The 26591-nt window shown below is 47.1% G+C and overlaps 1 protein-coding gene across 4 annotated transcripts in view; it reads left to right on the forward strand.

Annotated features, from left to right (window-relative positions):
* Positions 1 to 2907: 2907 nt before the first annotated feature.
* The window catches only part of LAPTM4B (lysosomal protein transmembrane 4 beta), a 35089-nt gene continuing 11405 nt past the window's right edge, over positions 2908 to 26591 (forward strand). For 2 of the 4 annotated variants that reach the window (XM_054708397.1, XM_054708399.1), the window contains exons 1-5: positions 2908 to 3085; positions 3800 to 3832; positions 19493 to 19604; positions 23918 to 23991; positions 24705 to 24827. In XM_054708397.1, coding sequence (XP_054564372.1) covers positions 2987 to 3085; positions 3800 to 3832; positions 19493 to 19604; positions 23918 to 23991; positions 24705 to 24827 — 441 coding nt within the window. In that variant the 5' untranslated portion in view covers positions 2908 to 2986. The remainder of the gene's footprint in view (positions 3086 to 3799; positions 3833 to 19492; positions 19605 to 23917; positions 23992 to 24704; positions 24828 to 26591) is intronic. The other 2 variants (XM_054708398.1, XM_054708400.1) reach the window with 1 other exon arrangement.

Here is a 26591-nt window from a genome sequence, read left to right on the forward strand (position 1 = left end):
ACTCAAATCTGCTGCTGAGTGAAAATGAGTGACTCAGCTGTCTCCGAGTTCCTTGGGAAGCCTTTGTTCTTGTTTTAAGGCCAATCCTCATATTCTCTTGCATAAAAAAAAAAAAAAAAAAGGAACTCTATTAGTAAAGCCACTGACATTAAGTTTTAGGGAATAAACTTTGCTTACAGATGTATTATTTCGTTCTGCTTACCTCCTTTCTCCAGCCAGGTTTCCTCAACTTTCTGCCTCTCTTCTTATCTAGAGCAATTTGACATCTTTCTACAAATTTGCATCTTGAATAGTGAGCTCTCTGAAATGTAGAGAGCGACTGGGAAGGCACATGTGCTAATTGTTGGCTGAGTCCAGTGGCGTCGTCAGAGTCATGTCCTGGAAACATACCTTGCCAGAGGCAGGTATGTTGTCAGCCTGACCTTTAGCTCAGGCACCAGGGGGTGGGTTTCATTACTTAAGTTCAGCCAGGTGCCAGGAATGGACGCAATTATCCAGGCTCATCCAGAAGTGACAATTACAAAGAAGCCACAAGAATGAAGAATTGCAGCTTGATCTTTAACCATGATTTCACATAATTTCCTTTGTCTTAAACTCTAGTAAAACTTTCTGGTATCATGCTGTATATAATAAACGTGCTGCACTAGCTCTGGGTCACTGTCTCTCCATCCAAGAACAGTGTCCCACCTGGTCCCAGCTTTCCCTACTGGCTCTGTGTCTGTCTCTTTCTTTTTCTCAATCCTCAGTCGCCCCTACTCAGGACTCGTCCACTCTCTAGCCGTGCTGGTCGTGGCCAAGAGAGAACACACATACTGAAATATAAAATTTCCGGAATCAGCCAGTCATCTGCCTAAAAGACTGAAATTCTGGTGGGGAGGGCGAAGCGGGAACTTGCTGGAAGTTTGAATTTGGAAAGTGGCACTCCCCATCCTGATTCTCAATTTCCATTTCTTCTCAGAGCACAGATGTTTGTCCCATAGCTGGTTAAAAGTGGTTATGGACATAATCAAATATTAAATGGAAGATTCCAGAGAAAAAACTCTCCCTGATGTAAAGGAAAACAGAACTCTGTGGTGAGAAAACAAAACAAAAGCCAACTTTCTTGTTTGGTCTTTCTGGCTAACTCCCAGAACCATTTTGCTTAGTATTTCTGATGGAGATCCCACACCTGATACCTCTGAGAATGCTTCTCGGGTCACTGTGGATCCAGAGTTAAGCTACACAGTAAGACTGGGACAGTTTTACAGCCTCTTAAACTAACCAGTCCTGCACTGAAACCTTCCTTATCTACCATTCCTCTCCCTTCCTATACAGCCCGTCCTTAAGAATTTAAATCCAACCAGTTTTTCTCCTGCTCCAAGTTTGAAATGAAACTTTGACACATGCCCACAACCTAATTTATCTGAGCTGCTTGGCTTTAAACAGTGATTCAAGGTGTTAAACAAACTCAGGAGTCTGGAGGCTTTGCTAGAAATAAATGATAGATTTATTCAAAGGTCCCAGGGTTTGCAAACTGGAAACCAACTGGGCAATGGAGAGTGTTCCAGAGAAGAAAGACAAGCCGAGGGTTCTTCTAGTAAAAAGTACATTCTTTTTAAAAAAATATGTTAAAGATTTCAGAGAGAGGAAGGGTGAGTGTGAGAGAGGCAGGAACGTCAATGACGGAGAGTCATTGATCTGTTGCGTCCTGCACGCCCCCTACTGGGGATGGAACCGGCAACCCGCCGGTTCAAGGGTGCACGCTCAACCACTGAGCCACACCCGCGGGGGCAAAAGTACATTCTTGAGAAGAAACAGTCTGCATTCTTAGCCTCTGCGCTGGTCCCAGAGGGTGACCCTCCGGAAGACAGGTGGTTTGGATCATGGGTGTCAAGAGGTCTGGGTACCTGAACATCCCTTCCTCAGTCCTGGGGGGCGGAGGGGGGAGAAGAGGAGTAACCAGAGGGTTATCTGGAGATTTGATGTGTATCGGGCATTGAGGCAGGACTGCAAAGTTCAAGAGTTTAAGTTCCTAGGATAGTTAAAACAAGAATAGAATCCTTTCCTCGCACCTCAACCTACTTGATGGACTAAAGCGACTACATTTTTTTCTTTCTTCACCCTATCCCTCGGAGGGTAATCTAGGACAGGCGCGCTTGCAACCACAAACAAGAACCCCAACTCGGAGTTCAGTGCCCCTCAAAGGTCTGTTGTGTCTTGCAGAGACCCTGTGGCAGCAACTGGCTTGATGGCTGTTTCCTTCCAGCTGCAGCCCTGATGGAAAACGCTGCCCAAAGCTCAGCGAGGCTGTCCTTGACTTACATCCCTTTTTCTGGGAAGCGATGACCACGGCAGGAACTGAGCTGGGAAGCAGACAAATGGCTCTTGGCGGCGTCCACAGCGGTTCCAAGGACCGCAGTTGACCGGAATCACACCCTGCAGTTCTCCCTCCTCCCGTGTGCAAGATGCCAGCAGAGAGAGAGCACTGCACCAGCAGATTATCCGCAAGATGGGTGCGGGGGATGGGGTGGAGGGTGGGGGGCTGTAAGAGAATCTCAATCCCTGACGGAGTTACCCAAAGAGACAGGGGGGAGGCCCGGAACTCCGAGGCCGGCCGACCCGGGACCCGCGGGCGGCGCAGGATGACGGATTTATTTACTCGGTTGGCAGCGCCCGTCGCCGGCTGGAGCCCGGGGTGACATCACGGGCTGGAGCGCGGGTCACGTGGCCCGGGCCGCCCCGCCTCCGCCTGCCCCTCCTCCTCCCGCCGTCTCCGGAGCGCAGCGTCCGGCCGCCGCAGTTGCTCGGAGCTTTCGAGGACGCGCGCCGCCTGGGTGGGTCGGGTGGGCAGCCGGCGACGGGCAGCGAGGGGGCCGGGGCCGGAGCCGGAGCCGGAGCCGGAGCCGGGAGAGGCCGAGGAGCAGCAGCCCCGCGTGGCGGCCGGAGCGACGCGCCGAGGGTCCCGCAAACTTGAGCGGCGCTCGCGCCCCTGCCCGCGGTCGGAGCGATGAAGATGGTCGCGCCCTGGACGCGGTTCTACTCCAACAGCTGCTGCCTGTGCTGCCATGTGCGCACGGGCACCATCCTGCTCGGCGTCTCGTACCTGGTGAGCGCGGAGGGCCGTGGGGACGCGCGGGGCGCACCTGCGGGAGGAGGCGCCGGCGCCCCCGGCACCCCGCGGGGCCCCCCGCCCGCGCCGCGCTGCGCTGCGCTGGTCAGGCCGCGAGTTGGCTCCTGGTTCGGCCTTCGGTTGGCTGATCCGAAGGCCGGACGCTAATCCGCCTCAAGTTACATTATTAGAAACTTAATCCTTGTCCGCGGCTGCCCCGGCTCGGCCAACCTGTGGCGGGTTCGGGTCGGGGCTGGGAGTTGGGGGGGCGTTTCGGGGTCCCGGGTGGGCCGGGGCGCGCCCCAAAGCCCTGGGCACAGCGCGCGCTGCGGCCGCGGTTTCGGATGAAAAAGTGCACTTGGTGGCCCGAGACCTCGGGTCTTCTCTGAGGAGCACGTGTGTTCCGTCCTTTCTTCCCAGCACCCGGTGGGCTCTGTGTCCCCCCGGGTCTGGACGGCGCCGTGGGGTGACTGGTGGGCGCGTTCGTCCCCCGTGCGCCCAAGCTCTCTGCCCACACCTGGCCTCTCGGGCTGCGCGCGTTCGGGCCCGAGATGAAATGGTTGAGGGTTCCTGTCGCTCCGTGGACGATTCCTCCCCCTCCTCCCCCCACGTCTGATGCAAAGCCCTAGGAAGGGATTTCCTTGTGATTCACTGCCTTCCGATCAGCCCGGGGAAGCCATTTTACACCCCATTTTTTCTGCTTATCGACAGGTGATTCCCTACACCTTGCTCATCAGACCGCAGGCGAGTCTGGTTTCCTTCTTAAGGTTGGAACGTCTTAAAGATGCTGTTTGTATGGGAGCAGCGATCATCAGGGCCAGTGAGGGCGCCTGCGGGCTCCTCCCAGTGCCTGCTCCAGGTGGGTGGTGGGCACCCCTAGGCCGCGCCAACGTGGAAGCTGGGGTCCCCCTTGCATTTCAGTTTCAAGTTTTGTGACGTCTTGATGGAGGGTTACACCTGAGCCGCTTTCCAAGTGAATACCACTGCATCCTGAGGAAATACCTTAAACGTGGTAGTAAGATAGCATATAGGACTTCATTAGTGAGAATACAATTTTCTTAATGATCAGTTTTGTGTTTGTTTTTTTTGTTGTTGTTGAAAGATACTCAGGTTGTTTTTGTTTTAATATAAAATGGACATTATATCGAATTGTGTAGTTGTGCCATTTCAGCAAAACATTTTCTCCCGGGGACTCTGGTCTTCTCTGTGCTATTTATAGTTTCAACGTTGCTTTCCCAGGACACACAATAGAACTTTCTGGCCTTGAAAAAGGTTTCAGCCAGGTCTGGGGTCTGTGGGGTTTACTGTTGTTCAGTGCGAATGCAGATAGGACCTGTGTCTTGGCTCAACCCTAACTTTGCTAAAAAAAAAAAAAAAAAACACCCAGGAAATCCTTTACAGAAATTTAAAACGACTATAGAGCCAGCAGAGAGGAGGAGACTTCAGACTATTTCGTGCTTTTATTGATAGTCAAGACAGACTGTTTTATACAAATGACTTGTATCCTTGAAAACACTTAAAGTTGCAGACTTGCAAGTACATCCGTGAATGTGATTTGTAAAATCTAGGGCACCGAATTAGGCAGATGCACTTCGTGATGTGATCTATATGCAAAGGATAAATCTACTTGAGCCCATTGCTGGCGGTAAGCCAAGCAGACAGTATCCGAGTGCTAAGAGGAGGACACGCTGCTCGCTTTCTCCACGGTGGAGATGCTCTTTGTGGAACGTGGTGGTTGGGGTGCAGGTCTGAGCATTTGGAAATCTATGGCCCTTGGAAAGGTTAGGAAACTTCCCAGCAGATGTACGAATGCCACATGAGGGAAACCTTGTTAATGGGAAACCTGGCTTAAGTACTGGTAATCGTTATTAAAAGTATTTTTTTATTTCATAAAACACTTGAGACTTTTTTAAAAACAGTGAGAGTTTTCCTCATACCTCTACATATAATTTGGTTATCTAAAACGTTGATTTACGTGAACAGTGTTAAGCCAGGGCGACGGAAGAACCAGGAACCTCTCCCTTCTTCCCCCACCCGCCTGCTCCTCTCAACCAGCCACGTGGCTGGAATGCGATCAGTTATCAGGAAGGGGCAGGTTTTCAGGAAGAAAAGGGTGGGCTGATGGGAAGACGTTCCAATAAGAGTGCCCTGGAAGGGTTCTTTCTTAAACTTATAAGTCATTGCCAGGTAGGTAAAATGGACCTTATTCATGCATTTTCTAATTGTTTCCTACCATCACCATTTCTTAAAGTTCAGTGTGCCAGGGACTATGCTAGATTTGCATAAGCTTAATTTTTATGTAATCCTGGTGAAGTAATTATGTAGTTCCCATTTTTTAAATTTTTGTTTGTTTGTTTGTTTAGGGAGGGAAGGAAGAGGAAGAGAGAGAGAGAGAGAGAGAGAGAGAGAGAGAGAGAGAAGAAAGAGAGAGAGAGAGAAAGAAAGAAAGAGAAGAGAAGAGAAGAAAGGAATTTTGATCCTTTGCCTCCTGCACCCACTCCTACTTCACAGGACCACGCTCCAACCAGCTGAGCCCCACCACTCAGGGCTCTTCCTCCCATTTTATAGATGAGAAAACCGAGGCCAGGAGAGCTCAGGTGGTTTACAGTAGGTCCCATGGTTGGTTGGTAGTCTGAGGAATGTTTGAGTCTATCCTGTTTTCACTGTTTTACTTTTTAAAAGTTGTGTCTTTTGTTTTTGCCTTGGAATGGTAAAGGTTTCCTTAGGTCCAGTAACAAAGCATATTGATTCAGGTATTTATATTAGAGATTTTTTAATTTGTCTGTTTTATTTCTTTCTTTTATTGAGGCATAACTCACACGTGGTGAAATCCACCGATGTTAAGGGTACAGTTCATTAAGCTGACCAATGCAGGTGCCTGTGTAACCCACATCCCTAGAGAACATTTCCAGAAAGTTCCCTTGTGTCTCTTCCCAGTTAATCCCTGCCACACACATCCCCACTCCACAGCCGAGTTTTACCTGTTCATATCAGTGGAATTAATACTGTATGTATTCTTTTGTACCTAGTTTCTTTCACTTAGCACAGTGGTCGGCAAACTCCTTAGTCAGCAGAGCCAAATATCAACAGTACAACGATTGAAATTTCTTTTGAGAGCCACATTTTTAAAACTTAAACTTCTTCTAATGCCCCTTCTTCAAAATAGACTCACCCAGGCCGTGGTATTTTGTGGTAGAGCCACACTCAAGAGGCCAAAGAGCCGCATGTGGCTCGCGAGCCACGGTTTGCCGACCACTGACTTAGCATAACCACTTATGTTGTTGGAGTATATTTGGTAGCTTGTTCCTTTTTATCGCTGAGTATTATATTATTGTATGAATATACCGCAGTTTGTTTATCCATTCGCCAGACAATGGACATTTGGATTGTTTCCAGTGTGGGGCTATTGTGGATAAAGCTGCTCTGAATATTCTTGCACAAGACTTTGTGGATATATGTTTTTATTTCTCTTGAGTAAGTATCTAGATATGGAATTGCTGGTCATAGGCAAGTGTCAACCAGTTTTCCAACACAGTTCTGCCATTTTACACTCCAACCAGCAGTGTATGAAGTTCCAGTTGCTCCACATCCTGGCCAGCATTTGGATGTTAGTCTTTAATGTTAGCCATTTGGGCGGGGATGTAGCGGCATCTCAGGGGGACTTTAGTTTGCATTTCCTCATGACAAATGATGTGGAAAGTTTATCTTGGTTTATTGGCCGATCATGTATCTTCCTTTGTGAAGTGCTATTTATTGCCTATTTTGGAGGGTTTTGTCTTTTTTTATTGATTTTGTAAGAACTGTCAGTGTTCAAATCTGTGTAGAGAATTTTTATGAGTTTATCTGAGCCAAACTGAAGACAATTGCTGGGAAGCAAAATCTCAACGGATTGAGAAAATGTTCCGAAAAATGGCAGTTTTACCACTGATATTATACATCAGAATCAAAGTGGGGGAGGTGTCTGGGGGCTGCCTCATGAAATCCATTGGTGATAGATTCAGGAGATGGGAGAAAGCAAAGCAGGGAAACTTTTGGGCTTGGATAAAAAGTAAAATGCATAGCCTGGCAGTGGCTGAGCATTGACCCATGACCCAGAAGGTTGAGGTGACACCAGACAACCAATGGGTCCAGGCTGCCCATCACACCAAGCAGGCAGGGTTGAATCATAGATGAGCGTTTATTCCAGTAATGCCGTTAGGTCATCCACGAAAGTCTGCTCTCCCTCTCCCCCATGAGCCAGATGCTTATGTTGGGTAGAAGGACTCAGATTAAGTGGGGAAGTAGGGATTACCGGCTTGGGGAAGTGGGCACGGTATAATCACTCCAGGTTACAAGCCATGCGGGCTGGGGGAGGGGGGTGTCGCAGGACCAGATCACGGACAGTGGGGGGCTGGGGGTTTTAAAGGGCAGGTGCCTCCAGGACTGGATTGTTTCAGCCATTTCCACAGTGATAGGCGGCTGGGGAAAGAAGGACGGACTGCGTGCTGATGTTAGCGCTCCTGTCCCAGAGCATGCGACGCTCAGCCAGGTGAGAATGGGCTCTCCCTGATCAGAACAGAACCAGACCATCATAGTTAACAGAGCATGGTTAATAGTTCTTATTTTATTTCTCATAACTAATAGCTGGTCCCCAGGATTATATTTCTGCCCCTGACAGAGGTTCGATTCCTGGTCAGGGCACATGCCCGGGGAGCCGGCAGAATCCCCCATAGGGGGTGTGCAGGAGGCAGCTGATGGATGATTCTCATCTCTCTCCCTTCCTCTCTGAAAACAATGAAAACATACTTTTTTTTTTTTTTTAAATGTAGGTGGGTACAGGATAGTTAACAGTCAACAATGAACACAGTAACAGTAATGAAGGGATTTGTGGTCTCCCCTGTGGTGCTTTGTGGGGAGCGGGGGAGGAAAGGAAATTACTTTTTTGTTATTCTAAAGGCTTGTTATCAGGTATGTTATCCTAAATGCAAAAAGACTACAAACAGACTCAGTTAAGGGGAAGATTGACTTTTGTTAGGGAAAAATACTGCCCTAGGACATAATCTCCTGCTCCCCCAACTGCTTTTAGCCAGAAACGGTCCTGGTAGTTGAAAGCTTCTTCTGTCTTTGATACCAGGCATGGGTCATCCTTTGTGCATGTTATCCTTTTTATCATCATCCAGGCGTGTGCTTCTTAAATCCTCACTCTGAGACCGGCTAGTGAGCCAGGACAAGTGTCACAGGGAAACTTGAGACCACTGGTGGGACAGCAGTTTGCAGCCACCTCCTAAATCCTGTCTTCCCAGAGCCAGGGACACTTAAGAGTAAATGGTTTGCACGTCTCCTCCCCAGCCACCCTGCCCCGGGAGTCGGGGACAGGAATCTCATTAGTGCCATTTGCCAGCCTTGCTCAAGGACCCATGAAAATAAACCTCATTTTGGTCCATCAGCATAAAGCTGAATGTTCTGTTGAAACCTTCCCTAAGATTCCCACCTGCAAGAGAGAGATAAAAGCCTCCAGACAAAGGACCCAGCGGGTGCTCGCCTTCCCAGGAGCTGGCCCATGCCCCCCTCTCCCCGCTCTTCCGCCCTCCTCCTCCTTCCCCCACAGGCATGCATCTCCTAAACTCTGAGGGGGCCCCACAGGCTTGCAGCCAGGGCAGCAAAGGGCACCAGCAGCCAGCAGTTCCTCCCAGACAGACCAACCCCCCTGAACCTGCGCCCAAGGCCCCCTTCTCTCTGACTTCTCAGCCAAAGCAGCCCAGCCTGGGCTCAGTTCCCAGCCCTTCCTAGTGTCACGTCCCCAGCTTTCACAAACGTCCTCGAAACTTCACCTGGACTCGTGTTGTGAACTTTTTCCTGCACGAAGTCAAGAACCCACACACTACTGCTGGCCCTAGGCAGACCCACTCAGGGCCAGTCCCCTGGTAACAACTCCAGGATATGTTTATATATATTTTTTTTTTATTTTTTTTATTGATTTGAGAGAGAGGAAGAGAGGGAGGGAGGGAGGGAAAGAGAGAGAAAGAAGGGAACATTGATCAGTTGCCTCTGGGACACTCGACAGTGGAATTGAACCCAAAACCTGGGCCTGTGCCCTGACTGGGAATTGAAGCCGCCACCTTCTGGTGTGCGGGACGACACTCCAATCAGCGAACGCGGAGCCACACCAGCCCGGGCTTATCCAAGTGTATTTTAGGAACTTAGTCATTCAGCCAAAACATACCGAACGCCTCCGTGTGCCAGATACTATTCAGAGGGTAGTTGGCCATATATCCGATGATAAAGGATGAAAGCTCCGAGTAGCTGGTCTCATCGGCTTTATGACCTGGCCTTTCAGATAATCAACTCGTTCACTTTGAAGAGCACAGCTTGCTTGTGAGCCCGAGCCTGATAGGGTCTCTGTATGTCCCGGGAAGCTCTGGTGCAATAACTATTGATTTTTTTGTCTGGACAGTAAAACTGACATCTTGTATTTGTCGAGTGAGTGATGGTTGTTTTCAGTGGGTTTTCACATTTGTTCTCATTTAGGCCGCAAAGCCGCCCTGGGGACGGTCACAGGAGATGGGAATAGAGGCTCATTAAAGATTAATAGTTTCTTTCCAGCCGTCAGTCTGGAACTAGGTCTGTAAGTCCAGGGCAGACTATGGACTAACTATCATAGTACTGATGGCCTCCTGATTGTGTAGTGCTTCCCATGCTACAGAAGCTTGTAAAAGACTGAAATACGAGGCTGAAGTTTGAACATTGCTTTGTTGGTAGTGGGGAGGCCTTGAAGAACTATCCGCGGGGTGATAGAGCAAGAGCAGTTTTTAAGGAAGATTCTAAGGGCAGGCTGTGTGAGGTCGCTGGGAAACCGGAAAGGGTATGCCCCAGTCCTCCAGCTGTGAGATACCGCAGGCGCTAGTCTTTCCAGCGCAAGCCTTTCATTTGCTAATGGTGCAAAGGCTATGGGTGGGAATTGTTACTCCTTAGCCAACGATCCAAGTCTCTCTTGCCAGCCAGACTTTTTTGATCTGCATTCAGAAATTGCATAAGTTTGAATAGTGAGGGCTACCGGATGTGTGGGATATCTCCAATAAGCCCTTTATAAAAGTACAGCCTCCCCCGCCTGCACCTCTCCTCGACCTAGTATAAAGGATCCAGGGCAGCTCTATAAAATATTGGCTAGTGAAGATTTCAGTGGTATTTAATTTTAATATCTTTTTATATTTTGATGTACATTATAGTAGATATTCATCAGAAATTTTTGAAGACCTGACCAACGTGGTTCAGTTGGTTGGAGCATCATCCCATACACCAAAAGGTGGCGGGTTCGACTCCCAGTCAGGGCACATACCCAGGTTGTGGGTTCGATCCCCCCATCAGGATGTGTGCAGGATGATGTTTCTCTCCTACTCTTTAAAATTAATTTAAAAAGGAACATTTTAAGGATGGGCTGGCCAAGAACTAAAGATTGCCATCAAAGCTGTCTTATTAACCATTCGTATGCCATCAAGCGTCTATGGACGCAAGCGGCGGACCTTTTTTAATTAAATTCAAAATATCGTGGCAGTTGACTGGTTAATATTACTCTCCCTGGTGCCCACTTTAAGTATATCTCACTTAACTCACAAAGCATCACGTATTGACGTGGTTCACATGGACTTTGCACTGGGTTGTGCATTATGTTTAACTAGATGGGCAGTGTATTTGTTTTGTCCGCTTACTTTGAATCTTCGCCAGGAAGGAAGAGGCCACACTTCGTTCTCCCTCGCCACCCCCCACCCGCTTTGGTCAGATGTGTCATTTTGTTCACAAAGAGATAATGGAAATAGTGTGTGAGCCTTAGCCGCCTCACTCCTGCTTTCTCCTGCCTCCCAGCTCCAGGGGCTCTTAGAGCTGCGGGAGCCTTGCTAAGGGTTCTTGAAGAGCTGTCAAGTGGTTAACCCATTTTTCTTAAAGCAAAGTAAAAGTTAAGCAAAGGTCACACTTCTTCCATTGTTCTTACACTTTTAGAGGTTTAGCGTTGCCTCTTCACAGTTGCAAGGAAAAGTTATGTGGGGGCCAAAAAATGTTTGAATGAATGCAATTTCAAAATATCAGCAAAAATAAGTGTGAGCTCATTTCTTTCATTAACCTTGAGCTGCTAGGATTACAAGGCTCCTTGGTTCCAGAGTGCAGAGATGGTGAAGCAGTAATACTTGGCACATAGTAGGCACTCACATTTGTGTTGACTAACAGCAGAAGGCTGAAGGGTTGCAAAAATGGAGGCATTGTAGGTTGGGGGGAAAAGAAGCACTTACAGGGTCACCCAGGGAAGACCGGATGGGATGCATCAGAATTAGGCCCTTTCTTAAGTGAGTCCTCAGCCTTCCTGGACCAGAGATGGGATCCTGTATTTAGTTGTGTTTTTTAATATATTTTTTATTGATTTCAGAGCGGAAGGGAGAGGGGGAGAGAGAGAGAGAGAGAGAGAGAGAGAGAGAGACATGAATGATGAGAGAGAATCATTGATCCGGCTGCCTCCTGCATGCCCCCACTGGGGATTGAGCCTGCAACCTGGGCACGTGCCTTGACCAGGAATCGAACCGTGACCTCCTGGTTCATAGGTCGATGCTCAACCACTGAGCCACGCTGGCTGAGCGCTAATGCTCTTTATTAGAGTGAAAATCTGATTCTCAAGAACGAAAAAAAAAATGAAGGTTATGATAGCCTCAGACTAGTACCTAAAAGATCATGATTTCTTCTAACCCTTTAGTGCTTGATTTTGTTTTTTTTTTAATACACGGAGTTTATGTCTCGATCGCCCATCCTAAACTAGGCTATGGACTAGGCCTGTCTTTTCACATTCAGAGGCCCAGAGTGCTCTTTAAGACATACTTGTTCTCCCACTCGCCACCATCCCCTCCCCGAAGTTTCCCGAAGGCCCTTTGGACGGCATTCCTCTTTCCGGACTCCACCCGGGGACCTTCCTCTTTGCCTCTGTCCGCTGTCCGGACATCTTTCCCATGTATCATGTGGACCCTGGATTCTCGGAGAGTATAATGGCGTCCCAGCCTGGGAGTGAAGATCAGAACCCGCCCAGTCCCCCGTCCAGAGATACTGCGGTCGCTGCTGCGGGGCGGCGCGTCGGTTTCATCTCGCTGGCCAGCCTCCTGTCGCCGTGAGTGCGGCTGTCCAGAGCACTCCCTGGGAAGGAATTCTGAGCCTGCTGACAGGTGGCTGGTTGGCAGGGTCAGCCAGGGCCTTGTGAATGCAATGTGGTGACTTCTTGGGAGGAGCCTGAGTTACTGGAAAGACCGTGGGTGATATCTGTAATCAACGGACCCAGGATCAAGTCCATAACCCTGGACCATAACGTGTGCTTGATCAGGCTTCCTCCGAAGTCCGAGAGTCTCCATCTGTAGAGGGGTGTCATAGAGGAGGGAAAATGGTGTCAGTGATACAAAGTGGTACATGTAGTGCTTTCTTCATCACCCAGGAGGAAGACATGCTAAAAGGATGGTGGCTGTGGGCTACCGGTCAATCCAAGGGCTTTGTTGAATGTTAAAATTTTGCCTGTTGAAATGGGGCTCTAATAAAAGGTACAGCTTCCATTTTACTGCTTTATCTTTTCCCCTCAGTAGGTAACTTAGAGACTGCCGTATTGGCTGTAATTATACTCTAACTCAAAGTTAGATTATAGCTCTATCTCTGAGTTAGATTATAATTAGCAGAGTGGCTCGTTTTTATGCTTTTGTGTCCTTGGACTTTCTCTTAACTTTTAATTCTTTTTTTAAAAAAAATACATTTTATTGACTTTTTTACAGAGAGGAAGGGAGAGGGATAGAGAGTTAGAAACATCGATGAGAGAGGAACATTGGTCAGCTGCCTCCTGCACACCTCCTACTGGGGATGTGCCCGCAACCAAGGTACATGCCCTTGACTGGAATCGAACCCGGGACCTTTCAGTCCGCAGGCCGACGCTCTATCCACTGAGCCAAACTGGGTAGGGCTTAACTTTTAATTCTTAGTCACTTAGTCTGATATCCTAAAATGAATTGTGCTGTAATCTTTGTCTCTCAGGATTTCCAAAAGCCTCTTACTTTCTGTTAAAAAAAGTCATTTCCCTGTGAAGCCTTCCTCACTAGCGTAGACAGTAGCAAAGCAGAACTCCCTTTCAGCCAGTGTATTTGACTCTCTTCCTCACTAGACCATAGGCTACCTCTAGGGGTTTGCCCTAAGAATGTGATGCTTAACATAATGCCAGGCATATATTGGTTGCCTAGTAGATAATTTTTAAAAAAATATATATTTTATTGATTTTTTTACAGAGAAGAAGGGAGAGGGATAGAGAGTTAGAAACATCGATGAGAGAGAAACATCCATCAGCTGCCTCCTGCACACCCCCTACTGGGGATGTGCCTGCAACCAAGGTACATGCCCTTGACCCGGAATCGATCCTGGGACCTTTCAGTCCGCAGGCCGACGCTCTGTCCACTGAGCCAAACTGGGTAGGGCTCTAGGAGATAATTTTTGAATGAATTAATGTATTAGAATTTACTTGGCTGTTGACGTGTGTTTACCCCACTGGACTACTAATCCGTGGGGGACAAGGACCAGGTCTTACTCACTTTTGTGCAACCCGGTTTTAGGTAGAGTGTTGGACACAGTAGGCGACCTGCTTCCTGTGTCCAGGACATTGTATTTGAAAATTGAAGAAGGGATTTGAGGCGCCGTGTGATCTCTTTCTCCACTAAGGATTTTGGTAGCTTCAGATAGGGTTCTGGCATCTGGGCGTCTCCTTCATCCGAGCTCAGGACTCAGAGGGTGCACAAGTGGGCTGTGTCTCTCTCTGTAGCCTCCTCCACTTGTGGTTCACACCTTCCTTCCTTGGTTATGTCCCTCAGCGTCTCAGTGGCAAAGCCCCGGGAATTCTGCCCTCCACCCCCAGCCAGCAGGCCGCGCGCTCCAGGTTTGGGGACCCTGGCCCAGCAGACTGTCAGGGGTGCTGCTCAAGCCTTTGCTCTCGGCATCTTTTCTGGAAATCAACAGGTGCCCCAGGGGTGTTGCTGCCTCGTCTTGGATCTCGCTTCCCCCCCCCCCCCCTGTAACTCTTCACTTCCTGGTTAGTTCTCTAAAGCCTTCTCACGGGCATTTGCTTATATTTCATCCAGATTTTCTAGTTGTCCTCAGCAAACCTAGTTCATATCATTGGAAGTGGCAGATCCCTTTATTATTATTGTTATTCTCTTTTACTCCGACATTTCTCCCCTATTATGCCTATTTCCAAGTTTTGACTTAAATGCCAGCCAGATTTGTTCATCGGTCATCTTCTTATCACTATTGTTTCTCTGTAGAGAGTCAGGTTTAATAATAATTTCCTATAACATTTTAATAATAAGATTCTGTCATATATTTAATAATAATAATTTGTAATATATTTTGTAAGTAAAGCTTAAAATATCTTTGAAGCTTTAAATATTTTTTTTCCGGACTCTGAAAACAGACGCTCTGGAAAATATGGAAAGGTATAGTGATAATTAAAGGTACAAGTCATCTACAAACCTACCACCTGGTTTATAACATTGTATGTTTTAGTGTTTTTAGTCTTGTTATTTATGCATCTGAGCATATTCCAAATATTTAATAAATAGTACAATTCTAATCACAGAACATTTTTAGACGGCAGTTTTCATTGAACATTAGAGTACTGTGAACATTTTCTCGTTGTTAGTGTTTTTTTGGATATGATTTTTTTGATGCTTAGTTAGGATTCTGTTGTTTGGTTGTGATATTATTTAGCCATTCTCCTACTTTTGTTTCAAGTTTCATACTAGATAAGTCTGCAGAAATCATTTTTGGACACAACTTTCTGTGCCAGTTTCTGATTATTGTGTCATCACTCTCTCAGTGTGGGTTTGAGTGTTAAGTTTCTTTTATTGAGGCTTTGAAAAGGGGATAATTACATTTTACAATTTCAGTGGTGTAGATTCAAGCTGGAAGTCTCACTGTTCATCGAGGATCTGATATGACAAGAGTGAAGTGCACTTTGGATTCCTGGAGGGTGTACGAGGGACTAAATAAATGCCGCTTAAAGTAATTGGGAGGAAGTTGAATGGAGTTACATATGGAAGTAATCACTGTCAAGGACAAGGAAAAAATATGTGACGCCCCGGGAACACTTTGTAAACAGAATAGGAACAGTTTGTACACAACCCACCAAAACAGACGAAGCAAGACCAAATGTACGTGAGCACTGACTGAACGAGAAAATAAATATGCCCTCTCTTGCTTTTCCATGTAGATTAGCTGTGGCCATTACATAATCGGCTGCTGGCGGGTCTAACCATCTTCTTGGTTCTCATTTGTGGCGACCTTTCATTCTTAGTCAGAACTGATGATTGGGTAATTTTCATTTTCTCTCTTTTGGGAAGTGCTTCTTACCCAGTGTTTGTGGGGTTTTCATTTCTAATTGACCTTTTCCATCTGACCGTGTTCAGTTGTTTCCATGGCTAGTCTTGCCCCCGCCCACTTCCTTGCACAGACCTAGGTCCTTCTGGGTCACCCGATCACCCTGCTGCATTCACATCACCCATGGTGGCCAGATTCCATCCAACAATTGGGGTGTTGCATAATTATATGGTAAATATGTGTCAACATACACCTTCTATTAGGAAATACTCTGTGATTAAAAGAGCACAGCGGTGAGTCATTTGTGCCATGTAATGACCTTACCATCATATCTTAATTTTTTTTTTATCAATATATTTTTATTGATTTCAGGGAGGAAGGGAGAGAGAGAGAGAGAAACATCAATGATGAGAGAGAATCATGGATTCGCTCCCTGCATGAGAGAGAGAGAGAGAGAGAGAGAGAGAGAGAGAGAGAGAGAGAGAGAGAATCATCAATGATGAGAGAGAATCATGGATCCGCTCCCTGCATGCCCCTTACCGGGAATTGAGCCCGCAACCTGCGCATGTGCCCTTGACTGGAATCGAACCTGGGACCCTTCAGTCTGCACGCCGACACTCTATCCACGGAGCTAAACCAGCTAGGGCCATCACATCTTAATTTTATGTCTTTTTTCCTCTGGACTGTCTCATGAACAAGGGCATCTGGAAGGGGACATCGACCAGGACTGTCATCCATGGCTTGTGAGCACAGAGAGAAGGGCCATTGGGTTAGCACAGTGGTCGGCAAACTCATTAGTCAACAGAGCCAAATGTCACCAGTACAACGATTGAAATTTCTTTTGAGAGCCAAGTTTTTTAAACTTAAACTTCTTCTAACGCCCCTTCTTCAAAATAGACTCGCCCAGGCCGTGGTATAATAGACTTGGCCAGACTATTTTTAAAAATATATATATATTTTATTGATTTTTTACAGAGAGGAAGGGGGAGGGATAGAGAGTTAGAAACATCGATGAGAGAGAACCATCGATCAGCTGCCTCCTGCACACCTCCTACTGGGGATGTGTCCGCAACCAAGGTACATGCCCCTGACCGGAATCGAACCTGGGACCCTTCAGTCCGCAGCCCGACGCTCTATTCACTGAGCCAAACTGGTCAGGGCTCGGCCAGACGATTGCAGTGGCTTCCAGATGGGTTTCCTCATCCATGCGAGCCTCCGGGTCTCCTCCTGGTCTCATAAAGCTTGAACCTCTAATGACATAGCCCTGATCATGCCAGATCGCACCTCAAAAACCTTTAGGCATCTTCATTAACGAGGCGACTAAAGCCCCGCGTTCCTACCCTGGTGTGGAGGACCCTCTTCCATGTGCATTTCTAGTCTCACCCCCTCACCGTTCCGTCCCTATTCTGTGCTCCAACCAGATTGGACCACTTGCTATTTTTAGCACAGGCTCCTGTCCCAGTGGCCTTCCTCCTATGTGAGCTTGTTCTGGAGCATGCCTCCGAGGTCCCAAAAACCTTCTCTTCTTCCGGGCCCTGTCCACACACTGCCCCGCGTGCACCTCCCAGCGACCCGTCTCAGCCACAGGCTTCAGCAGCGTCTTCCTCGGAGCTTGGCATCCTTCTCTGAATTTTTGTCGTGCCTGCTGCTTTAGGCTTCGTGTCATTTGGCTCCGTGACTCGTTTAACTTCTTGTTCTCAGTCCTGGAGAGTTCTTCCTAAGCGCTGAGCAAATGCCTGGTCTGTGGTAGGCAATGAGGAGATGTATGACAAGTAAGCCAGGCAGGGGCATAGGAACACACTGGTGAAGGGGTGACAGGTCCCTTGGAAGGGAAAGGACAAGGAAGCCCCCCTGCATAACCCCGGCTCAGGAGAGCTGATGCCAGCCAAGACCTTTTATATGGTTCTTGCTAAGGTGTGAAGAGGGAAGGGAAGGGCCCTGGTCGGGTAGCTCAGTTGGTGAGAGTGCCATCCCCTAGTTGTGGGTTCGAGCCCTGGCCAGGGCACATACAAGAATCAACCAATGAATGCATGAATAAGGGGAACAACAAATGGATTAGGGGGGAAAAGGAGATAAGGGAACTCATTGGAGGGGCTATTATATGCCAGTCACCCTGGGCAAGGCTTTTTACCCTAAATTTTGCATTTGAATGCCCATCAGATCACAGTCTTCCTCAGTGTTCTCCACTGGTGTCTTGTTACACTTATACAACCCATCTCCACACCCAGCCCTGTGGGATGCCCAGGTCTGGACCTTCTGAGACGAGACAAACCTTTCCACCTCCTCACTTTTCCTTCTTCTCTTCCCCTCCCTATTCCACCCCTTCAAAGCACGTCTTTCCTTTTCAGCCGTAAAGCTGACCTCCTTGTGGTAAGAACAGATACGTTGCCTTTGTGTGGCGCTTGACTGTTTCAAAACACGTTTTAGGTTGTCTTATCTGATCTTATTTCAGCCCGTAAACTCCGGACTGCCTTCCAAAGATAAGAGTATAAAGGGAGTGAGAGATGCCGAGAAAACGTGACAGTTTATCAAAGAACATCTTCTCCACATGTCATGTGCCCGTGGTGGGGCTAGCTCGTACCTCCCATCGAGCCTTGGATATGTTCTGGAAAGTTTTATTTAACTAGAGTTTTGCTAATCACAGTGTATTTCAAATGTGCTGGTAAAGTTTTTGGGGTCTTTGCTGTGAAACAAGAAACTTGGAGCTCCAGTAAACACCGTGGGAAGGGTGATTGTGGGAGAGGAATAGGAGGGAGTTTGCTTCTCACTTTGCACCCTTTTATCCTAAAAAAAAAAAACTTTAGCCACATGCTTGTAGTAATCTATTTAAATTGGCGATCTATGTATACTCCCGGAAATCGCTCTTCTCGTTTTTGTAATGATATTTTTCAGAAAGCAGTTAGATCAATTTGGAAGGTAGAGGAAGAAAATAAAATAATTGTAAACCCTGCAATAATGCTGACCGATTGGGATCGCCACTTAAACCTGGGTTCCAAGTGGATGGACGTTTTGTAAAACAAATGACCCGATTTGAACCGCTTCTGTAAATAAGTGGTTCTAAATATGGTAGGTAATGCTGTAGTTAGTAAAAGAATTTCCTCTCTGTAGGAAGGTCATTCATCTCTTCCTTTTGGCAAGAGCGAAACAGAGAGGTCGATCACAAGTTTCTAAACCCAGGAATAAGGAGAAACCCTTATCAGCCCGCGCCTCAGCTGACCGCCAGAGCGTGCAGCATGGGCCGCTGGGGAGCATGCAGGAAATAGAAATGCAGACAGGGAATGGTCATAATTTTGCAGTTGGTTGGATGGAGGGGATAAGGAAGATGTAAACCCAAAGATCCAAAGATAATCAATCAGGTTTCAAATACAGCCGGAGACTGAGAGTTTAGGTTTTAGAATGGAAATTCCTGGATTCATATCCCATTTCTACATTTGTTTGCTGCCTGATCTTGGGCAATGTTCTCCTCCTCCTCCTCCCCCTCCTCCTCCCCCCTCCTCTCCCTCCTCCTCCTCCCCCCCCTCCTCCCCCCCCTCTTCCTCCTCCTCCTCTTCCTCCTGATATTTTTTCCATTGGTTTTATGCTTTCCTCTCAGATGAGCTGAGTTTGAAGTGCCCAAGGGAGACGCATTCTGCAATGCCTAGGAGACAGGCGTGGGCCTGGGACAGAGAGGGGCCCGTGCGCTGCTGCGGGATCAAGGATCCCGGCTCTGCCACTGAGCGTGGCATCCCTTTCTGACACTTTCCTACATCTCCCAACTCTGCCTGAGCTTGTGAAGAAGGTCTCACCACCTGCAAACACCCGCTCCTGAGCATGGACGTGGCTCAGTGCTGAAGGCCCTGTGCTTTTCCAGCCACCGGCTGCCGCGGCTGCTTGTGCTGGTGGTTCGCTGCTCCAGGATGCGGGCTGAGCGGGCAGTGCGGTGAAGCCCAGCTGTCATCCGGGCACGTGGGGTCTCTATTGAAGTTAAATTCCATGAGGTCCGTATGCTTGTCGTTGATCGGGACTGTATGCGGGGAATGTTACTTATGTGTGTTTTTTTCTGATTGCGTGCAGATCATCAATGCCGTGGTGCTGCTGATTCTGTTGAGCTCCCTGGCGTACCCCAACCAGCATCACTTTCCAAGTTCGGAGCTGGGAGGTGACTTGGAGTTCATGGATGATGCCAGTAAGTACCATCAGGTGGCAAGTGTGGATCTCTTGGTATTTTCAAGGGCAGGGAATCCGGCTTCCAGTTCTTCCTACTATAAATTACAGGTATTGATTTGTGGGCCCATTTGAACTGATACTTAACTTCCCATTGTTACCAATCAAACCAGTAAGTATTTGTGCACTGCCCTGTGTGTTCTCAGTGTAGGAGACTAAAGAAGGATTCTTTTTCCTGTTTTCATCCTACGTTAACGTGCCCCTTTTAAAAATGTGAATTGCTTTGTCTCATCTTTTTACCCTGGCCTTTGGTCTTTTAGGGAGGAGGGGGGGGATGAAGATAAATGGCCGGATGGAAGGTTAAAAGGCTAATGCCGGTCTTATTGTGTCTTCTGTTGTTTTAGTATTTTCCTTTCTTCCTGGAGGTGATCATTCTCCATCTGGAAACCATGTTGGTAGTTACTTGGTGGATTTGGGGCCTTTTTCTGATAAATAGAAACATAAGCCAGTCCCCCAGCTCTAAGGTCACAGAAATCTGAATATTTTATAATCATAGTCACACGGTGTCCTTGCTGTGCCTAATCCCAGACAAAAGGTCATGCAAATTTATTTCTCATTGGCTTTGAGAAATACATTTGGGGGCAAAAGGTTGCTGGGCAAAGAAGAGTGACTCAAGATGCAGTTTTAGAGCCTGGGAGTATCTGTTGACCGTAAACAAACAGCCAGCTCTTTCTCCAGACTTCAGGTTCCGCAGGGCCATAGCTGAGCCAGGGCAACCTGACAGCAGGTGGTAGCCTGGCTCTCTGCTCTCTCTGGGCCCCTCACTGGCTGAACTGCACTTAACCAGGGCAAGGGAGCTTTGTTTTATCGTTCGTTTTTTAAAATATATATTTTATTGATTTTTTTTACAGAGAGGAAGGGGGAGGGATAGAGAGTTAGAAACATCGATGAGAGAGAAACATCGATCAGCTGCCTCCTGCATGCCCCCCACTGGGGATGTGCCCGCAGCCAAGGTACATGCCCTTGACCGGAATCGAACCTGGGACCCTTCGGTCCGCAGGCCGACGCTCTATCCACTGAGCCAAACCGGTTAGGGCAAGGTGGAAATTTTAAATCTTTGCATGATTTTGTGAGATTTAGTTCCAGCGTGACTCCCTCCCCCTGCCCCCCGAATAGGATATGCAGTTCTTACTAAGATGATTATTTTTGCCATATTAATATTTTATATTAACAAAGGTGATTAATTGTCTTATTTTTGGAATAATGCCTTGACTTTGCTTGCTTGTTTATCTAAGTCTTTTAAAACCTCTGAGGTTGTCAAAGAATATCCTATGATAGGCCGACCTCCATAAAATTATCTTTTTCATTATAAAATATGACTGCACAGAATTTGGAAACCATAAAAGTAGACAAAGAAGAAAAGAACTTCTGCCTGAGTTTAAGTTTCAGAGATTTCGGTACATTCTAAGAGGCTTTTGCACATAATAATTGCTTATTGATGCCCAACTCTTTTTTATAACCTTGGGCAAGTTATCATTTTTCTCTAAAATGAAGCTGTAATAATTGTACCTACCTTTTAAGGTTGCCATAAGGATTAAATGAAATAACAGTGCCTAGTTCACTGAGGAGAATGGGAAAAGAGGAAGTAGACAACGTACATTCCACTATGCTCAGAGCTTTATGCAGGAAAAAAACAAAAACGAGAATGACACGCTCATTGCTTCACATGCAAACGGCAGCACTGGAATGGGTGTGTGTAACTGGAGACTTTCCCTTTGCATTTAAGGCATTTAAATGCATTCACGTTTATTCCCTCCCCTGGCTCTATAAGAATGCTATGAGGCATTCATGAAATTCCCGTGTAGGTACTTCTTTCCTCACTAGAGGGAAAAGGTAAATTAATTTAGCGTTGAAATTGTAACATAAACTATAAATATGTATGTATTCCAAAAGAAATCATGATCTTTTAGGTACTAGTCTGAGCCTATCAAAACCTTCATTTCTTTTTCTTTCTTGAGAATCAGATTTTCACTCTAATAAAAATAATTAGCGCCCAGCCGGCGTGGCTCAGTGGTTGAGCACTGACCTATGAACCAGGAGGTCATGGTTCGATTCTTGGTCAAGGCATAAGCCAGGTTTCCGGCTTGATCCCCAATAAGGGGCGTGCAGGAGGCAGCCAATCAATGATACTCTTATCATTGATGTTTCTATCTCCCTCTCTGTTCTTCTCTGAAATTAATTTTAAAAAATCATTATTGTTATAAATTTACTGCATTAAATCTATAAAACAAGTGGTCTTTGTTGACATGTCACATTTCTGTCCTAGCATGTACTTCCACCCTGTGCTTCTGTTCATAAACCTCCTGCTTCAAATGCTGAGGCTATTCAGAGGTTAAATAGAAGCAGCATGTACAGTAGCAAGAGCCAGAGATTGAAATCATAAGAGCAGCGTTAGTCATCCTTCAGCTTTTTGTGCAAATGCTCTCAACAAGTTGCATAACCTCTGAGCCCCAGTTTCATAATCTGTTCTGTGGGAACAGTAACATGCCTGGGAGTTAGGACGACGGAAGGAGATGTCCGTGAAATGGCTCAGAAACGGTCACACTGGACTGACACTGCTGCATGTAATCAGTATAAAAATTATTAAGGAGATATTTTATTTTCTTCCCGCCCTTCCCCCCCCTCCTGATTCCTTGGAATCCCGAGTATGTTTTAATCTTACAGCACATCTCAGTTCAGATTGACCTCCTTCCAAATGCTCTGTCCACATGTGGCTAGTAGCTGCCATACTGGCTATCTGTCCTCTTCTCAGTGTTGAGGTTGTAGTTGTGAACAAGATGTGGAAAGCCTTTTCCCTCCCGAGGTTCCTCTAGCAGAGGGAGATAGACAATACACCACAAATGTGGGTACGATTGTAGTGATACGCCATAAAGAAAACGCAGTAGTGATGTGGGAGGGCCTGGGAGGTGGTGCCATCGAGCTGAGACCTGCCTGGTTCAAAAGGCAGAGCCAGGCATGTCAAAATAGAGTGACGTTTCTTCTAGCCAGTGGGAGTTGCCTCCGGTGGGATGGATGATCTTGCTGTGTTGAATGAACCCAGTGGCATGGCTGGTTTATAGAGAGCAAGAAAGTGGGATGAGGTCCGAAGAGCCTGGAGGAGTAGGCCTGCTTTATTGTTGGTTGCTTGTTTTGTTAATCCTCACCTGAGGATATTTTTTTCCATCCGTTTTTTAGAGCGAGTGGAAGGGCGGGGTAGAGACCATGGGAAACATCGATGTGAGAGAGACTGGGCCTGGGGATCGAGCCTGCAATCCGAGGTTCGTGCCCTGGACCGGAATCAAAGCCACAATCTTTCAGTCCAAAAGCCGAGACACTAACCACTGAGCAAAACCGGCTGGGGCTAGACCTGCTTTAGAATAAGCAGAGACGAGAAGATTTTATGTTAAATGAGATGGGAAGCTAGTGGCGGATTTTAATAGGAGCATGAGACACACATGAGTGTATAAAATACAAGTTAGACACCTATATATTTTAAATATATTTTTTTATTGATTTTTTTACAGAGAGGAAGAGAGAGGGATAGAGAGTTAGAAACATCGATGATAGAGAAACATCAATCAGCTGCCTCCTGCACAACCCCCACTGGGGATGTGCCCACAACCAAGGTACATGCCCCCGACCGGAATCGAACCTGGGACCTTTCAGTTCGCAGGCCAACGCTCCATCCACTGAGCCAAACCGGTTTCGGCAGACACCTATATATTTAAAAAAAAACACACAACTAGCCCTAACCGGTTTGGCTCAGTGGATAGAGCGTCGGCCTGTGGACTGAAGGGTCCCAGGTTCGATTCCGGTCAACTCATGTACCTTGGTTTCAGGCACATACCCAGTAGGGGGTGTGCAGGAGGCAGCTGATTGATGTTTCTCTCTCATCGATGTTTCTAACTCTCCCTCTCCCTTCCTTTCTGTAAAAAATCAATAAAATATATATTTAAAAAAAAACCACCACAAACAACTATCATATAATTCAGTGGACTAGACGTCCAACTTTTTAGCCATATCTCCAACCAATATCTCTTTCCCATTTTGGAAATAAACTTACATGTAAATCCATCTCTGACCGACAGGCATTTCTATGATCTAGGGAGGACATCTTTTGAGCCACACTTTCCTTAACTCCTCACCTTCTCAAATTCCAAAAGGTGGCTGCTGCTTTACTTAGTATGAAGTGTCCTCACTTGTGATTGGTTTATAAACAAAGTGCCTTTGAGGCGAGACGAAAGAAATGCTTGAACAATGGATCTACTAATTTTTTTTTTTTTTAACCTTTGGCAGACATGTGCATTGCTGTCGCAATTTCTCTTCTCATGATCCTGATCTGTGCGATGGCTACTTACGGAGCATACAAGGTAAGCTGGGCCTCCAGGAGGCTCAGACACGAAACCCACTCCAGGAGGGGAACCGGGCAATGTCGCCTCGGCCCCGTGTAAACTGAGTCTGGTAAACGGGAGGGCTTCGGGCAGGGGCCTGTGGGCCCGGTGCCCCCGATGCCCCATTGTTCCCGAGCGGCCGAACCGGAATTTCTTGCCGGCGGTGTTCAGCTCTTCCTCAACCACCTGTAAACCACTCATCCTCACTTCGGAAGTCTAATACCCCACCCTCCCCTTTTTTGTCCAAAATATGTCATAATACACCCAATGTTGCCTCAATTCCTTCCCAGGAGCATGGATTAAAAATTTGATTTTTTTTCCTGTTTAAAAAAAAAAAAGGAAAGAAGGGGGTCCTGTCCTCCATCCCTTGCTCGTGTGACCTGTACAGCTGTCCGTAAGGAGTCCGATGTCGTCACTCTCGGTTTTCCGAGAGGACCTTGGAGAGTCTACATCTCTCGTTCATAGGATGCACTGCTAGGAAAACCAATAGAGTCTCAGAAATACTTACTGGATTTGTTCGTGGACTCCCAGTTGGCTTACCGGTTGCCATTGTGGCCTGGCTTAGTGGATGGCTATTTCTCCATTTCCCTTCAGATTAAGGGAAAAAAAAAAATCTCTCTGAATTGAAAGAAATCACGGTTGGTCATTGTGACCGTGATGGGCATTGACACCCCGTTTCCTGTTTTCCACAGCGACGGGCCGCCTGGATCGTCCCGTTCTTCTGTTACCAGATCTTCGATTTCGCTCTGAGCGCCTTGGTTGCCATCACGGTGCTTGTTTACCCAAACTCCATTCAGGAGTACATACGACAGCTGGTACGTGGCCGCCCCGTGTCTGCGTCTCTTCCGGAGGGAAACCTGGTTAAGTAACGGATACGAGGAGTTCGGACAGGCATGCACACATGTTAATTGGTGGTGTTTTTTTAAAGTCAGGATTGTAACTTTTTAAAAAATTATCTTTTTATTGATTTCAGAGAGGAAGGGAGGAGAAAGAGAGAGAAACATCGATGATAAGAGAGAATCATTGAAGCTGCCTCCTGCACGCCGCCCCCTCCCCCCCATTGATCCCGAAACCCGGGCATAAGCCCTCCACCAGAATCGAACCCAGGACCCTTCAGTCCACACTCTTATCCACTGAGCCGAATCGGCTAGAGTTAATTTGTGGATTTTTAACTTGCATTGGAGTTAATGATGAGAGGTTTTTTGATGCTATCATGGGGATAAGATTTTTGGTTTGTTAGAGCGCTCTTTGGAAAACCAACCTCCTGAGGTAAGTTGGTGGCTGAGGAGATGCTATTAGATGCACCTCCCTAACTTATGCGCTGGCTGCGAGCTGTTTTATTTTTGTGAAATGTAATTTGCTCAGTTAGCAGCAAAGGGTAGCTTTTTGCCTCAGCTGCCGTACGGGGAAAGTGGGCCTCCGCTATGTGCTGCATCTCAGATTTACATGGCCACAGAGCGCTTTCTTCCCCCAGCCTTTTTTTAGACTAGTTTTCTGGATGTCCTTTGTAGCCATGTATGTAAATACTGAGGGCTGGGTATGGAGAAGTTTGGGGAGGGTGCGAGAATAGAATACTTCTGCCTTTTACATTAAAAAATATATATGTTCTTATTGATTTTTAGAGAGAGAGGAAGAAGGGAGAAGGATAGAGAGAGAAACATCATCAACCAGCTGCCTCCTGCATGCCCCCTACTGGGGATCAAGGCCACCATCCAGTCATGTGCCCTGACCAGGAATCGAACCAGCGACCTCTTGGGCATTGCCATCTTGTGGCTATGGGCACCACCATCTATGTGATGAGTGATGGCTAATTTGCATATTGCCCTTTTATTAGATAGTATTTTTCATACAGGCAACCTTTTTTTCCCCCGACCCCGTGTATGACCAACAGGTTGTACAGAATCCTCTGTCTTGAAGGACTTGTGTCTTTACTCTGTGATGATGTCTGGTGCTGGGGTCCTGACCTCCACTTTGGGAGTGTGGAGGAAGCATGACCCTCCACATAGCCTGCCTTGTGAGGGGCTGGGAAGGGGGGTGCTGAGTCTGTTTGTGCCCCAGCCCATCCCTTGCAGAGATTTATACATAGGACCGGAGAGCCTCATATGTAGGCAAGCGTTCGGAGCGCTGCGGATACTGCCTAGACTTTCTGCTGTGCCCACAGGGTCCAGTCGCTTGGTATTCATTTGCCTTAGAGCCGCTAGTAGTAAAATGACGATATTGTTCATGCCGACAGGAATTGTAACAGCAGCCTTAAAAAATCCCCATCTACTTTTATTTGTAATTAAACAAGTAAGTATAAACCAATAAAACAAGCGAGTACGTTCTACTTAGAGATCCGTCTGGGCCGAAAGACAGTAGTGAGAGGACAGTCGAAGACCTGCTGATTCGGAGGCCCTTTATGACAAGTTGAGAAATGAGTCCGAGAGACGGTTGTCTGAGGAGGTGGGGGAAGCACCCACTCACGCCTTTCCCGTGGACCTGGAGTCTTATGAAATGCAGCTAAAATGAGCTGTGCACGTGTGTTTACGGGTCTCAGCTGGACATAGACACCCCCTTCACTTTTCTGGGGGAATGAGCAT

This window comes from Eptesicus fuscus, chromosome 19 (genome assembly GCF_027574615.1).
Source record: "Eptesicus fuscus isolate TK198812 chromosome 19, DD_ASM_mEF_20220401, whole genome shotgun sequence".
NCBI classification, from domain to species: Eukaryota; Metazoa; Chordata; class Mammalia; order Chiroptera; family Vespertilionidae; genus Eptesicus; species Eptesicus fuscus.